Genomic DNA, 14,045 nt, shown 5'->3' on the forward strand with positions numbered 1-14,045 from the left:
GCGTGGTCCGGTCCCAGGCAGCGAGTGCAAATGATGTGACGATCCCCATCAGGAAGAGGGCCTCTGCACGAGGCGCAGGCTGAAGGCATTTGCAACAACGCCTTGAAAAAATTGCTCTTACTAATCAAAAGCATTGCAGGGGCGAGCGCTTGCAGTAAAGGATATAGCGTTGTGCGCCGGATGGCGTAGCAGAAGGCTTTGAAGGCGGCTGAAGATGCCGGCGTCCTCTTAGCGGTCCTGCTGTAGGCTTTTCGACGGCGGGCGAAAGACTCCAACAATCCGGAGAATCCAGCGAAGAGAAGGTCTTTGCTGAAGGAGATTAAATCTAAAGAACTCTCATGAAGGGGCGCCTAATATATAGCCCTAAGCCACGCCTATCTTGGCGGGCTCTGAGCGCAGAGTCGCCCCGTCATTGGTTCGAGCAAGTTGCTGCAGCACAGCCAATGACCGAGCTGCCTCGCTCATTGCTGTCTGCTGTGCAGCTGCAATGCGTTTTACATAAAGACTTCAATATTTCTCGAGAAACTGAGTTTTCCCATAGCGTAAGCTACTTACGCAATAGGAGAGACCTCTCGATAGGGAACTTAATTTGCCTTTACGTAAAGCCAAACCAAATGTAACTTTATTATTAGAGCGCGCCAGCAGCGTGACAGATTGTGAACATGGCGAGCAATATCAGTAAACGTGTGTGTAACAGCGTGTCGTTTCTACAGCAAATTTAAGACAAAATGGCCATCAAACAACTTGGTCCTGAAAAGACAGACACAGAAAATAGTTTGGCAATCAAAAGATAAGGGTATGTGATAAGACATTGTATGTTTTGTATGATGAAAAATTGTCAAAAACCTTGGCTCTTGAAACTTTCTGTTTTAAATGTACTGTGATTTAAAACATTACTATCATTATAAAGCATTTCGTTTTTTAGTAGGCTACTGTGGAAACGTGTAAATGGCATGTAGACAGTTCTGTTTCGTTCCCTCTCCTCCCTGGGGTTTCTCAACAACACTAACATTATAAAATAACATTTGATTTAGATTTTGATCTTCAACAAGTCAACAGTTAAGATCAAGCAGTATTATTTACAATATTAGAATCAACGTAAGGGCACCTTGTGATAGAATAATGCAAGGACACCACATATTGTGTCACTGCGTTTGTGTGAGTTCAATATTTATTTATTTATTTTTATTTATTTAATTATTTATTTTTATCCTGGGTTGGGCAGTAACGGAATGTGAATACATATTTAAAATACAAAATATAAGTTAATATAATTTAAATAATTTGAAATTAGAATAGTTACATTCAAAAAGTATTTTAATTACTTCACATGTTATTGTCATTTGTTTCATTTAATATTTTGTCCTTTCAGATGGAAAACATTTATTCATATAAATGATGTGATCCAAAGTGCATTTTGAACAGCAGTGAAACACTTTCTTATAATGTGTTACATATGAGCAGACTGTTTGAGTTGCTGTTTGTGTGAATGAAAACAGCATCTGCACCTTATCAGCAGACATGGCTGCATACATGGGAAGATCACATTTAGATATGATGGCTGTGCATATACAAGCTGTGAACTGTTATTGTGGTACTTTGGTGACAATTTGGGTGTTACATAAAATAAAAATATTATGTGCTTGAATACTTTTTGAGTAGTTGTTTGTTTGTAGCTGTAAACATATCGTAGTACATTGGTGATGAGTTGGATGTATGTATATAAAATACACTTTTTCTGTGGTTTAAAAGACTGTATAAGTAACTGTTTGAGCATATAACTTGAGCGTATAAGCATAAAAAGAATACAGCTGACCTTGTGTGGAAAAGTGTCCTTTTTCTTTCTTTACTGGTGTTTTTTTTTTTTTTGGGAAGACATCTTTATATAATAAAATGTGAGATAATATTATACCTCAATATGATGGCATAAAGTTGTACACAATAACTTAATTGAGTATTCGTGTTGAATATGCACACAGCAGGTTTTATTTAAATTTGATGATACTTCTCCCTTCCACAGCTTTACCACCATCATGGAAGAGGGTGAACAGCAAAAGTGTATTAGAGTGGGACTCAAGTGAGCAGAATGTGTTTGAGAAAAGGTTAGGCATCCACGTGAAGATGTTGGTGGGTAATAAGCATCCCAACCTTGTGCCTCAAGACACCCAATTGATATTCAAACTCATATTTAGAATGGTGATTTCACTAGCTCTTTAAATTCATGAGGAAGATTGCAACTGCCCTGCATAAAATTTGAAATGCACTCTTTCTATCTCAGTGATATCTAATTATTTGGATTCATTTAGTGCTCATTTAATTCTTATCTAAGATCTGTAGTCGTAGCTCCTAATTACTGAAGTATTGTTGCTCTGTCTGTCTGTCTGTTTGTCTGTCTGTCTGTCTGTCTCTCTCTCTTGCTCTCTCTCTCTCTGTCTGTCTATATATCTATCTATTTATTTGACTGTTCACTTGAACATCCATCTGTCTTTCTATAGATTGATTCCTTACATCTTTTTTGAAGTTCAGTCACTCTAATTTTATGTGGTTTTCAGGAAACTTGATAAGCTAATTATCCTTCCCTGAAAGTATAAGCCTCAAACATAGAATATGCAGCAGTGCTTTCTGAAAGCAACCTCTGTTCATAGTGGTGCTTGGTAAAATCTGATGAAATATCTTGCCAGGCTATCTTGGCACATGGACAGAGGGTGGGATTGTTTTTCCAATTCCTTCATCCTTTCAGGCAAAGTTACTTGAGTTGATAGCTCTTTCCTCTCTTGCAGCTGAGTCTGGCCATGTGTTTTTGGCGAGTAATTTGGATATTACTAAAATAGTTTAGTAATATCAACTAAGATGCAAACGTTAATTGACTGATCTCAAGGGAAAATCAATGACAGGAACTTGAATATTTTATCTGCTAAAATTGGTCAATGCTTTCTGAACGTCCGAACTGTTGCTGAAACTACAGTCATGTAAATGCAAAACAGTACTGAGAACAAAACTGCATATTATTCACTTCTTTGAATGGATGTGATGTGAAAGGAACAGTATTACAAACATTATACTCCTAACCCTAAACCTAATCGTAATGATAACAGTACTTAGACCAAAACAACATTACTGTTTTTTACTTTTGTGCCAGTGTAGTCTCTCACAAAATGGAGAAAAAACAGATAGCCAAACTCTCCATTGACTGAGACAATGTTACTGTGTCAGGCTGGTTGATACGCTCAAACGAACATGTGCAATGTTTTGTTAGCACCTCAGAGCAACAGTTTAGTGTTTACGCTTTTTAAGGAAATCAACCAACAAATTGCATACTTATAGTTGTCTCTGCATATTGAGCTTGGATAGAAGAAATGTATTTTAAGTAGGGATGTCGATTTAATGTGTAACTTCAGTGCAATTAATTATATTACAATTTGTCTCATTTGCTTTCTCAATTCTGATGTGATAATTAATTTTTAATTTTTTTCAAAACAATAAGTTCAAATCTCTGAACAGTTATTTTCTTGTTCACACCAGATTCAAATTTATTTTTCATTTAAGCAAACTGCATGTGTTTTGGCACATGTGTGCAAATTAGTAAGTACAATTCTCTACAATTTGCACAATAACTTAACGCACATGGCTTGCTGATTTGATTCTCAGTGAAATTGTCATACTCTTACAAATATATTACTCTTACAAATTCTAAACAATCTTACATCGTGTGAGCCATCACATGCAAAATGATCCATTCGGTTATCAAAATTTGACAGACATACATGTATATTCCACAAATTTCTATGACATTGAATGTTTTTTATGTCTGGTAAATATCCGGCCAGACCAACAAGAGTGACAGGATGTCCACCAAGAAGATGGGAACTTGTAGTGTTACTGTGAGGAGTTTTACAGAACTACCACAGGTTTTTCATTGTTGCGTTTTTTTTTAATTAGTAGTCATTTTGTGGCAATATTCTGTTCACTGTATATGTGACTAGAAATGTGTAAAAATTGACATGCAAATGTGAGTTTTCAGTTTACATGTAACACATTACTACACAAATAAATGTATGCATACATACAAATGTGCACATAATTTTTGTGTACTACAGTATTGGACAGTATTGACTTTTCCCAGTAAACTTTTACCTACTGTTGAAATTGGTATCTAAAAAGCTCAGTGTGATACACAACAGCATTAATCTAGACAAAACTGACATTCTTGTATAATACAGTAAGCAGTCAGTGTCAACAAAAAGCAGAACAAAAAATTAATTTTTATATAACAAACATTTCCAGGGTTGACTGCCATGGTGAAAAAACATCTAAACATTTTGACAAGTACGGCTGACACGATGACAAAAATCTTTTTTTAATTTTGGTGGCATTGGCCAATTTACTGACACAATAACGTTTTGAAGCATGAATTAAATGTTTTGGATGAGTTACTTCATATATGTTTAAACTGCCTAATTCAACAACAATGCACAATCAAACACACATTTTCTATCTTATGATGAAACATAGCTGAGATGCCTGTAGTATCCATGGTTACCTCAACTACGCAAAAGGCAAACATTGCAGTGTATAATTTTTTATAGAGTTTGTTTCCCCCTGAGGCTTTGAAATGTCATGCTGAGGGCAGCTCTCTCTAGAGACAATATAAACCCACTTGGAGTGTGGTGATTGAGCTTGAAAGTACAGAGCTTGTGCTTGTAGGGGGGTAACTGCATTATACCTTACATGTCCTCTACAAGGATAAAACAACATTTTCTATTTTAACATTTGCTAACATAATGCTATTTTATGAGGACAACAAAGATTAACCAACCAAAACTAAGAAAACATTATGATGAAAAATGATGAACAAAGTCTCATGGCAAATATTTGAGTCAGTTCACCCAAACATTCTGGGTTTGGCAACAAATGCAAGCCATGTTGTTCTTTAGAATGAAGTAATTATGTCAAATGAATGACTTTTTTTTTTTTTAAAGATTGTCGTCATTTTTAAACACATGTCTAACTTCATTAACTCATTTTAATTGTCCTGCAGAGTAATTAAATAGTTTTTTAAAGTACAAACCATATTCCATGTAGTAGGCCTATCTCAATTACAAGGTTATAAAAGCTGCATGCATAATAATACCAAAAATAGAAAATGCTTAAATGGTTAAATGCATTTAAATGGAAGACATGCCACAGGACATGAAGTATTTCATATCTGCTTCACCAAATAAGCAAAAAAAAAGTGTACTGCTCATATCATTGTACAGTGCAAAACATAAAATGATTGATGTTAAATGTTTGGCAAAAACCACATCATAATATTAGCATGGTTCAATACCGATATGTTGTTTCAAATGAAAACCTGACAAATGTACACGTACAAAAACAATTCCTATATCCTAAAACAATGAACGCTTGCCAAGTTAAGATCAAACTTAAGTTGTGCTCAGTCAGATGCATTCAGTCGGGCAGAAAATATCTTCCATAGGCTGGGTTTTTTTATGATAATAACGTGGGAGTTATTAATTAGCGCTACAACGCTGCATTTTACAGTACATCAGGCTGTGTATATGGCATTTACAGTCAGCGGTTTTGAGTCACACTTTGAGTTCTTTAATATTAATTGGTATTCTTGGTGCTCACACATACAAGGAATTTGCTTCTAAATAGAAGCTTCCAGTACATTGAGAAATACTTTCAGTGCAGAAATACAGCAGCTAGACACATAAATACAGGTATATATGAATATATATATATGTAATTTGCTGGAATGTGCAAATGAAATGTACAGGTAGTAGTATAAATATGAAAAATAAAATATAAAATGTGGATTTTGCATATTGAACACATGGGCTCGTATGTAGAATGTATATGAATTAACTTCTTTTCTCACATTCTCAGCCTCACACTTTTTGCATAACTCTAAACACACTTCTCTATAGTAGACACAGAAATCTATCAGGATGTCTCTTCTTTGCCATTTCAAGGCAATGCCTTTCAAAATACCACACCTATGAACCAATTGATCAAACACAGCCGTCAGGTGTACACACACTAAGGTGCTTAATTGTAAACTCACCAATCAGGCATAAGCACTAAAAAAAGGCAACAGTTGAGTTTATCTGTCTTCAACAAAAATGGAAGGCCTTGTTGCAGTAAGAGGGAGGGAGAAACATAACTAGCCACAAAGATATTTTGAATGTCCTTGGCCAACGTGGTGGTACTTAAACATCAAAATGTGCGCTGCAATAACGCAGAATGGGTTCCTCCACCACCATGCCAAATTAGGTCATTACAACATGGCCCACATACTCACATTTTTAGACAGACTACACAACATCATCATAACAGAAGACCAAATGGATGCAGAGCAGATGAGATACATTGTCATGTGGGACAATTAGGGCTGTCGATTTAACACGTTAATTCATTGCGATTTAATTTGACAAAAAATAACGTGTTAAAAAATTAACGCAATTAATCACACCATAATAAGGAAGATTCCTGAGAAATGCAAGCTTGTAGTTCCACCTGTTTACTCCAGAGGGCAGCAAGTGAAATTTCAGCTGTTTGAGCAACGTGCAGTTTATACAGTGAAGAAAACACTTCAATAGGCAGAACAACACAAACATACGTTACATTCTTGTGTTCAAAACACTTGAAGGAGCACAAATGCGAACTAAGGGATGTCAAGATGTGTTTTAAGATTGAGTATTAAACTATGTTTAACTTGAAACAGTGAACTAAAAATTGTATGTTTATGATGCTACGCACCCGAGAAGCTACACTAGCATGTCTGACGCAGGTGTAGATTTATGGGCTCTTAAACAAGCCCTCATAATAAAACTGATTGACAAATTCACTTGTGAAATGGATTGCTGTGAACTGTATGCCAATGATTGACTTATGATCAATAATATGGTAGTAAACAATACATTGTATTCTAAAGCCGCTTTTTGTATTGTCTTATCAATGATTAACTCTTCTGCTACAAGAATGTAAAGCATTTTAATTATCTGAATATATATATATATATATATATATATATATATATATATATATATATATATATATTATAATTTTAAATATTTAAAAATAACTATGTATAATTATATATTGATATAAATATGTATAATCATACTGAATTATTGTTATATGGAGTGGTGGTGGCGTAGTGGACTAAAGCACATAACTGTAATCATAAGGTCGCTGGTTCGATCCCCACAGCCACCACCATTGTGTCCTTGACCTTCTGGTCAGTAACCCAGAGCCTTGACCGCTGAGCCACCACTGCAATAAACTGGTGTACACTGATTACACCACTTTAATAAACATAATTTGAGTAAGTCTTTTAGATACTTTATCCTCAACAGTATGCTCTGTGTCTAAAAGTGAATGAGTCATCATTACTGTATAGCATTCAAAAATGCTTATCAGCTGTTTCAATATAGCTTTTGAGCTGCTATTGTTGCAGGAATAGAGGCTTTATACTATTTACAGTAAGGTTTGGATCATTAGGTCTTTATTTCTGGCACGCTGTGTGCAAGCATTTGTAAATAATACAAGAAAGATTCATGATTTTGGTATTGGGTAAGCTTGAATCTAAAGAAAATGTAAGCATTTTAGAAGCATGATAATTGAGTGCGTATTCTGTGAAAACAACATAAATTGTGTTAATGGTATGGTCCACAATAGACAGATGTTGTGCTAATTGTGTTTAGTGTTTTGAAAATGTGTCTACAGATTGGACAAAAGGATGCTAGCAATTGTAAAAAACTGTAGCTTAAAGGGATACTTCGCCTAAAAATTAAAATTCTCTCATCATTTACAACATTACACCTCATGCATCTCAGAAGTTTATGACGTTCTTCTGCAGACAGAAATTACGATTTTTAGAAGAATATCTCCGCTCTGTTGATTCTTACAATGCAAGTGAATGGGTGCCAACATTTTGATGCCCCAAAAAGCACATAAAGGCAGCATAAAAATAATCCATAAGACTCCAATGTTTTAATCCATGTCTTCAGAAGTGATATGATAGGTGTGGATGAGAAACAGATCAATATATAGCTCAAAATGTTGTTCTCCCTGCCCAGTAAGGGGTGCATGCATGAAGAATGTGAATCACAAAAATTGGAAGAAGAAAGTGAAAGTGAAAATTGGAGATTGACTGAAGATGGAGAAAGATTTACAGTAAAAATTGACTTAAATATTGATATTTTTCTCACCCACACTTATCAAATCACTCCTAAAGATATGGATTTAACTACTAGAGTCATGTGGATTAATTTTATGCTGCCTTTATGTGATTTTTGGAGAATAAAAACTTTCACTTGCATTGAATGGACCAAAAGAGCTGAGAAATTATTCAAAAAATCTTTGTTTGCGTTCATAGAAGAAATAAATCCATACACATCTGGGACGGCATAAAGGTGAATAAATCATGAGAGAACCTGTACTTAACATGACAGGTTATTTGAGGGGAGAGGATAAAACATGTTTGGTTAACATAATTGTTCCAATCACTTCAGAAACAGAGCAAATTACATGTTTAAAAAATGGACATAAAAAAAAAAAAAATGGGGAATACCTTTCACTAATAAATAATTCACAATAAGACTATACTGGGTTGATTCATGATAATACCCTGTCTCCCTTGCCTATTCTTCGCCCAGGCGGATATTGGTTTATTATTTGAAAGTGTGTTGTTGTGTCGTCAAAGTTCCAAGTCATGCCTGCATGCACCACCATGGCTCATACTAGCAACAAAGAACTATTAGCCTAGTAAGGGAAAGTAAAGAAGGGTTTGCTTTCGTGCAGTCAAACTAGTTTAGATAAGTCTTATCTTGCCTTCAAAATTGTGGACATTGCTGTACGTGGCTGTTCCAAAGCAATCAGGAATTTGAGAGAGTTTCCTTTGGGTTATTTAATTTCTAGTCTCGTGAACTTTTCCTGGAATACTGTTTCTGCAGGTACTGTTTTTTATCTTTTATTTAAGCCTTTTTAGGTGGCAAAAAGATATACCTATCTTTTTAAGTTATATTGTCACAAAGGTGCTATGTTTCATTTAATGTTACTGTATCATATAAGAATATTTTAAGTGGATCTCTGCAGCCGCAAAGTTGAAGATGACTAGCCAAACAGCTTTTAAAGATGTAATGACTACAAAGACCAATTATTTTATTCACAAACAGAAAACTGTTCAAAGTGGGGAAAAAATATCTAATTACCTAATTAATCATTGTTAAGGTTTTAACAAAAAATATCTACTATCTAGTCTGGGAGCCTAAAAAAGTGGTAACATGCTATTGCTACCTTTAATGAGATTTTTCTTGCTGATCTAATGGTGTAATCCAATGTATTCAGGTTAAAATCACACATGTTAAATAATATTTTTGCTTTAAATTATAGCAGTTCATTAAGATTTTACCACATTAAGTCCATTCATAGGTTAGGTTTTTCAGTGTTCAGTTTTGAAAACGGATACCAGCAAAAGTACGTTTTAACACTATTATATTTGCTATTTTTATGACAAGTGCAAGACATCTTTAACATTTGTTAAATTGAAAGTTGTGCCGTTGAATGTGAAAGTGTTGATTTTTAGAAGAGCAGAAACTGTTCTTTTGTGGTGTTGCTGGCCTCACAGTGATCATATTTAAGTGATGATATTATGGTCCCTTTTTTAAAGAGAAACATAACAAATTGAATATATCAATCTCTGTCTAATTGGGTAATATTGCTAAATATTGACCTGTGGTCAACCCTTCTGTTACACTATCAGGTTTTGTCAATCACTGATTTTTCATAGAGATGTTTAAGCTAAAAAAAATGCTCTTAGAACTCTTTTGCCACAATATAAGGAATATAGGTTCAATACTCACCTTTTTCTTTTAGACAGAACTATAATTACAGGCTTGATTCTACTCTGAATAATGAAATCAACATGTAAACAAATATTTAGTTCGAGCACACTCCTAATATCTTTGTGGTATAATCTAAATATTGTGTTCAATTTATTTAATAATATTTCCCAAAGAAAAGAACCCTCCCTTGAACTTTAAAATAGGTTGGGTGCTGTAAATTATTTCTTAGTTTATGAGTAACCAGTTTTTATTCGTGCTTTGCACATGAAAATGATAAAGACAGCATATGTAAGTAAATAAAAGGAATATTCCAGCATGACATCTTTTTTCCAGGAAAGACATATGCCTAACCAGTTCCAATGCTAACATTAATCTTTGCTTTTTCTACAGGAACTGAAGGGCAGATGGAAAAAATTAAATTTAAGATTTTTCTTGCACTATTATCTTATTGCCTCTATTATTGCCATACTGATTTTGACAGATGCGAGCAGGCAAATTCCTCACAAAAATATAGCTCCTTTCCATAGTACATGGAAATTCACAGAGGTATTAAATTCAATAACGCCAATAAAGTATTCAAAGCACTTTATGGTATCTGCGTTTATAGACCATCGAATTCATGGTGTAATTCGGGTCATCAGCATAATCAACAGAGACAGTCTTCAGCCACTTTACTGTGTCTACTGCAGCACTGAACATGACTGTGAAACTGTTAAGGCCAAAGTCCAGATACACAGTGACCATTTTAATTTTCCCTTTCATGTATCAGATGTTATTTGTGATGGAAAACACTCGCAAAGTGCAACACACGTCCTCATCTCAACTAGTGGTTCCACTAACAATGACATGAAGTATCTGCCTATCGAAAATCAAATGATAAGAAAGAATTTTAAGTTCAACTTCACAGTTTGCATCTCCAACCTTTTTGGCAACTACAATAATGTACTGCAGTTTGCACAAACTATTGAGATGTACAAGCTTCTGGGCATACAGCGAGTGGTAATCTATAACACTAGTTGTGGACCAGACCTGGAAAAGCTCCTACAGCACTATGAAAGAGAGGGAATACTGGAGGTTGTTTCATGGCCTATTGACCAATTCCTTAACCCGTCCTCAGGTTGGAACTTCAAAGAACACAAGGGTGATCTCCACTATTACGGCCAGTTGACAACACTCAATGAGTGCATATACAGGCACATGTATCAATCCAAGTATGTTCTCCTGATTGACATTGATGAGATCATCATGCCTTACAAGCATGCCGATTTGCCTTCTCTTATGGAGGACCTTCAGTCTGCACATCCCGATGTAGGTGTGTTCCTTATTGAGAACCACATATTCCCCAAAACACAGTTTGAGGACAGTGGAAAGTACAAACGGCCAGAATGGAAAGATGTGCCTGGAATTAATATCATGGAGCACATTTACAGAGAACCTGATCGAAAGAATGTTTACAATCCCACAAAGATGATTGTTGACCCAAGGAAGGTGGAGCAAACCTCAGTGCATGTCCCCTTGAAAAGCATTGGAGGTAATTACCGTGTACCTTTTCATGTGTGTAGAATTGTACATGTAAGAGTTCCTCTGCAGGGGCATCTTACAAAAGAGGAACTGACTGTGGACACAAGAGTGTGGGACTTTGGTCAAGAAATGATACAGAATGTTGACCAGACTTTGAAACATTCAGGTTTACTGAGGATTTCCCAGATGACATGATTTTATTATATTGTAATTATGCAATAAATGTATTATATTGAAACTATATTGAAATTACATTTTACTTGCAATCACAAAAATAGTATGATGCCTTTTCAAAATATTAAGATTGGGGCAAAATTGATATGTTGTTTTATACCAAGGTAAAGTGAGAACCAGTCAAAAGAGTCAAAGAGAAGGGGAATTGTCACAAACTCCCTTGTGTTAGTCCCATCAGCTTCCCATTATGTTCTAGACTTCCCATGATGCACCTGTTGTTTGTATTAATCCATAACTCATCTTTGTTCCCACATGTTCTGTGTTTTGTCATTACCATTGTGTGTATATATAGCCCTCATGTTTCCTTTAGTCTTTGTCAGTTCTTGTTAGTTTACTTGTTTGTTAGCTTGTTAGTGTATTATGATGTTTTAGCCAGCAAGCTGCTCTGTTTGATTTCCCTTTTCTCCAGTGTTCTAGTTTCATCTTAGTTCCTTAATAAATATAGTTATGCAATTAGGATCCACACTCTCACGTCTCGTCCTTCCCAGTTACTTTACAGAAATAAAGAGCATGGTGCTAGCAATAATGCCAAGGTCATGGATTCAATTCCCAGGGAACACACAGACTGAGATCCTTTGAGATGTATACAATGAAATCTTTATAAATTGCTTTGGATAAAAGTGCAAGCCAAATATTTCATGTTGCATCACAGCAGTCACAAGCAGCTATTGCACAGTGCTTATATCTCAAACCAGATGATTTATTAACATGCCAACTGTCTATCAATATGGAGAAGTGCACTATGGTTTGAACATGGCTGGGTCATCATTGAAATCCCGTTCTGTGTGCATCTGTTATAGTTATCAAGAAAAGGAGCAAAACTGTGGGCTAAGCGGTGACTACAGAGCCCTTATAATGATCCACATCGAGTGAAATCACAGTACATGCGTTCATCTTTGGAAATTGTCATTAATCTCTATGTAGTTGAGCAATAAATTCTTAAACTCTGTCTTTCCAAAGGCAAAATTTTTTCTTTTACATAAGCCTGCACTGAAAACCTTAAGTTGACTTTACTCAATTGATTGAGTAAACTTGTTCCCTCAATTGAACTGAGTAATGGCATCTACAAAACTTGTGTAATTAAGTTCACTTAAATTGGTGATCATATAGAATGAACTTAACTATTTACTTAAGGTAACTAGAAGCAAGTAGACTTAACAATAATTTGCTATTGAAATATTGTTGTTTTACTTATTTTTAATTGAATTAACTCAAATTTAGGTCATACCATAACACAGCTAAAGCTACATATTAATCATTAATTAAACATATTTCTCCACAGAAACACTTGTACCTTAGTTGCACATGCTCAAAGAGAAATTAGATCATGTTAACAGGGCCAACTTGACCAAAGGGGACACAGATCACTATAATGACTACATACGAAACAACCATTTGCAACAAAACAACATAAATAATACAACAAAAGAGCTAAACCCTCAATGAATTCTTAAATAACAACTATTTAAATGCCCCCATATTACCAAGGAAATGTAATTAAATAATTTTAATGGGAATTTACTTCACTTGTTGTACTTAATAGTTTGAGTTATTAACATTTAAAATCTTAAGTCTTAATGGTTTTTAAGAAAAAGAAGTTCAAGGATCATAGATATTTGAGTTTTGAACCTAAATGGGACATTTTAAGAAATGTATAATTAAGACAACTTCATTTTTCCAGAAATGACAACATTTGGGTTTACAGTGTGCTGAGTCTTTTTTTTTTTTTTTATAACTTTCAGTGTCTCATCACACACTAAATTGCACAACATGCATGTGGAGCGGAGGGGGGCGGGGCCGGGTCGGAATATCGCGCGCCCGGTCCCCAATCGGCCTGATGAGGCGCGCGAGGGATAAAGGCGGCCGGTGACGATTGTTCGCGAGAGAGAGAATTACGGGCATGTCCGCATATGTGTTTGTTTATGTGTTTTTGAGTTTTTCATTAAATTATTATTTATATTGACAAGCCGGTTCTCGCCTCCTCCTTGCCCATCCTTTTACTGTTTTACAATGCAATTTCTGTGGTTGGCAGTATTTTCACTCTATTATCCTGTTGGAGAGACAACTAGAGATATTGGCAGAAGTTAATTTCCCTAATTTTCTTGTTTCTGCAGTACAAATTATTCAAACGTCTAGGTTACGTATGTAACCTCCGTTCCCTGATGGAGGGAACGAGACGTTGTGTCAGAGAAGCGACACTAGGGGTCTCTCTTGAACGCCGATATTCACCTCTGGACTATGAAAAAAGGCCAATGAGAGTTGGCAACCAGTATTTGCATGTCCCGCCCCCGGACATACGGGTATTTAAGCGGCGCAAATACGGGAGTTCATTCAGGATTTTTCTGAGGAGCCGGAAATGGTCCGGCCACAACAGTGGCTCGGCTCAGCGACGTGGCAGGGGAGACACAATGTCTCGTTCCCTCCATCAGGGAACGG

The 14,045-nt window shown here is 35.6% G+C and overlaps 1 protein-coding gene across 1 annotated transcript; it reads left to right on the forward strand.

The window, feature by feature from the left end:
• The first annotated feature begins 662 nt into the window (after window positions 1-662).
• LOC127620655 (uncharacterized) lies at window positions 663-11,570 on the forward strand. The gene is made up of 3 exons (XM_052093862.1): window positions 663-678; window positions 2,021-2,131; window positions 10,336-11,570. Exons 1-3 carry the CDS (start codon window positions 663-665, stop codon window positions 11,568-11,570), a joined length of 1,362 nt encoding a protein of 453 aa, XP_051949822.1.
• The last annotated feature ends 2,475 nt before the right edge of the window (window positions 11,571-14,045 follow it).

Source organism: Xyrauchen texanus, chromosome 27 (genome assembly GCF_025860055.1).
Source record: "Xyrauchen texanus isolate HMW12.3.18 chromosome 27, RBS_HiC_50CHRs, whole genome shotgun sequence".
In the NCBI taxonomy this organism is placed as follows: domain Eukaryota; kingdom Metazoa; phylum Chordata; class Actinopteri; order Cypriniformes; family Catostomidae; genus Xyrauchen; species Xyrauchen texanus.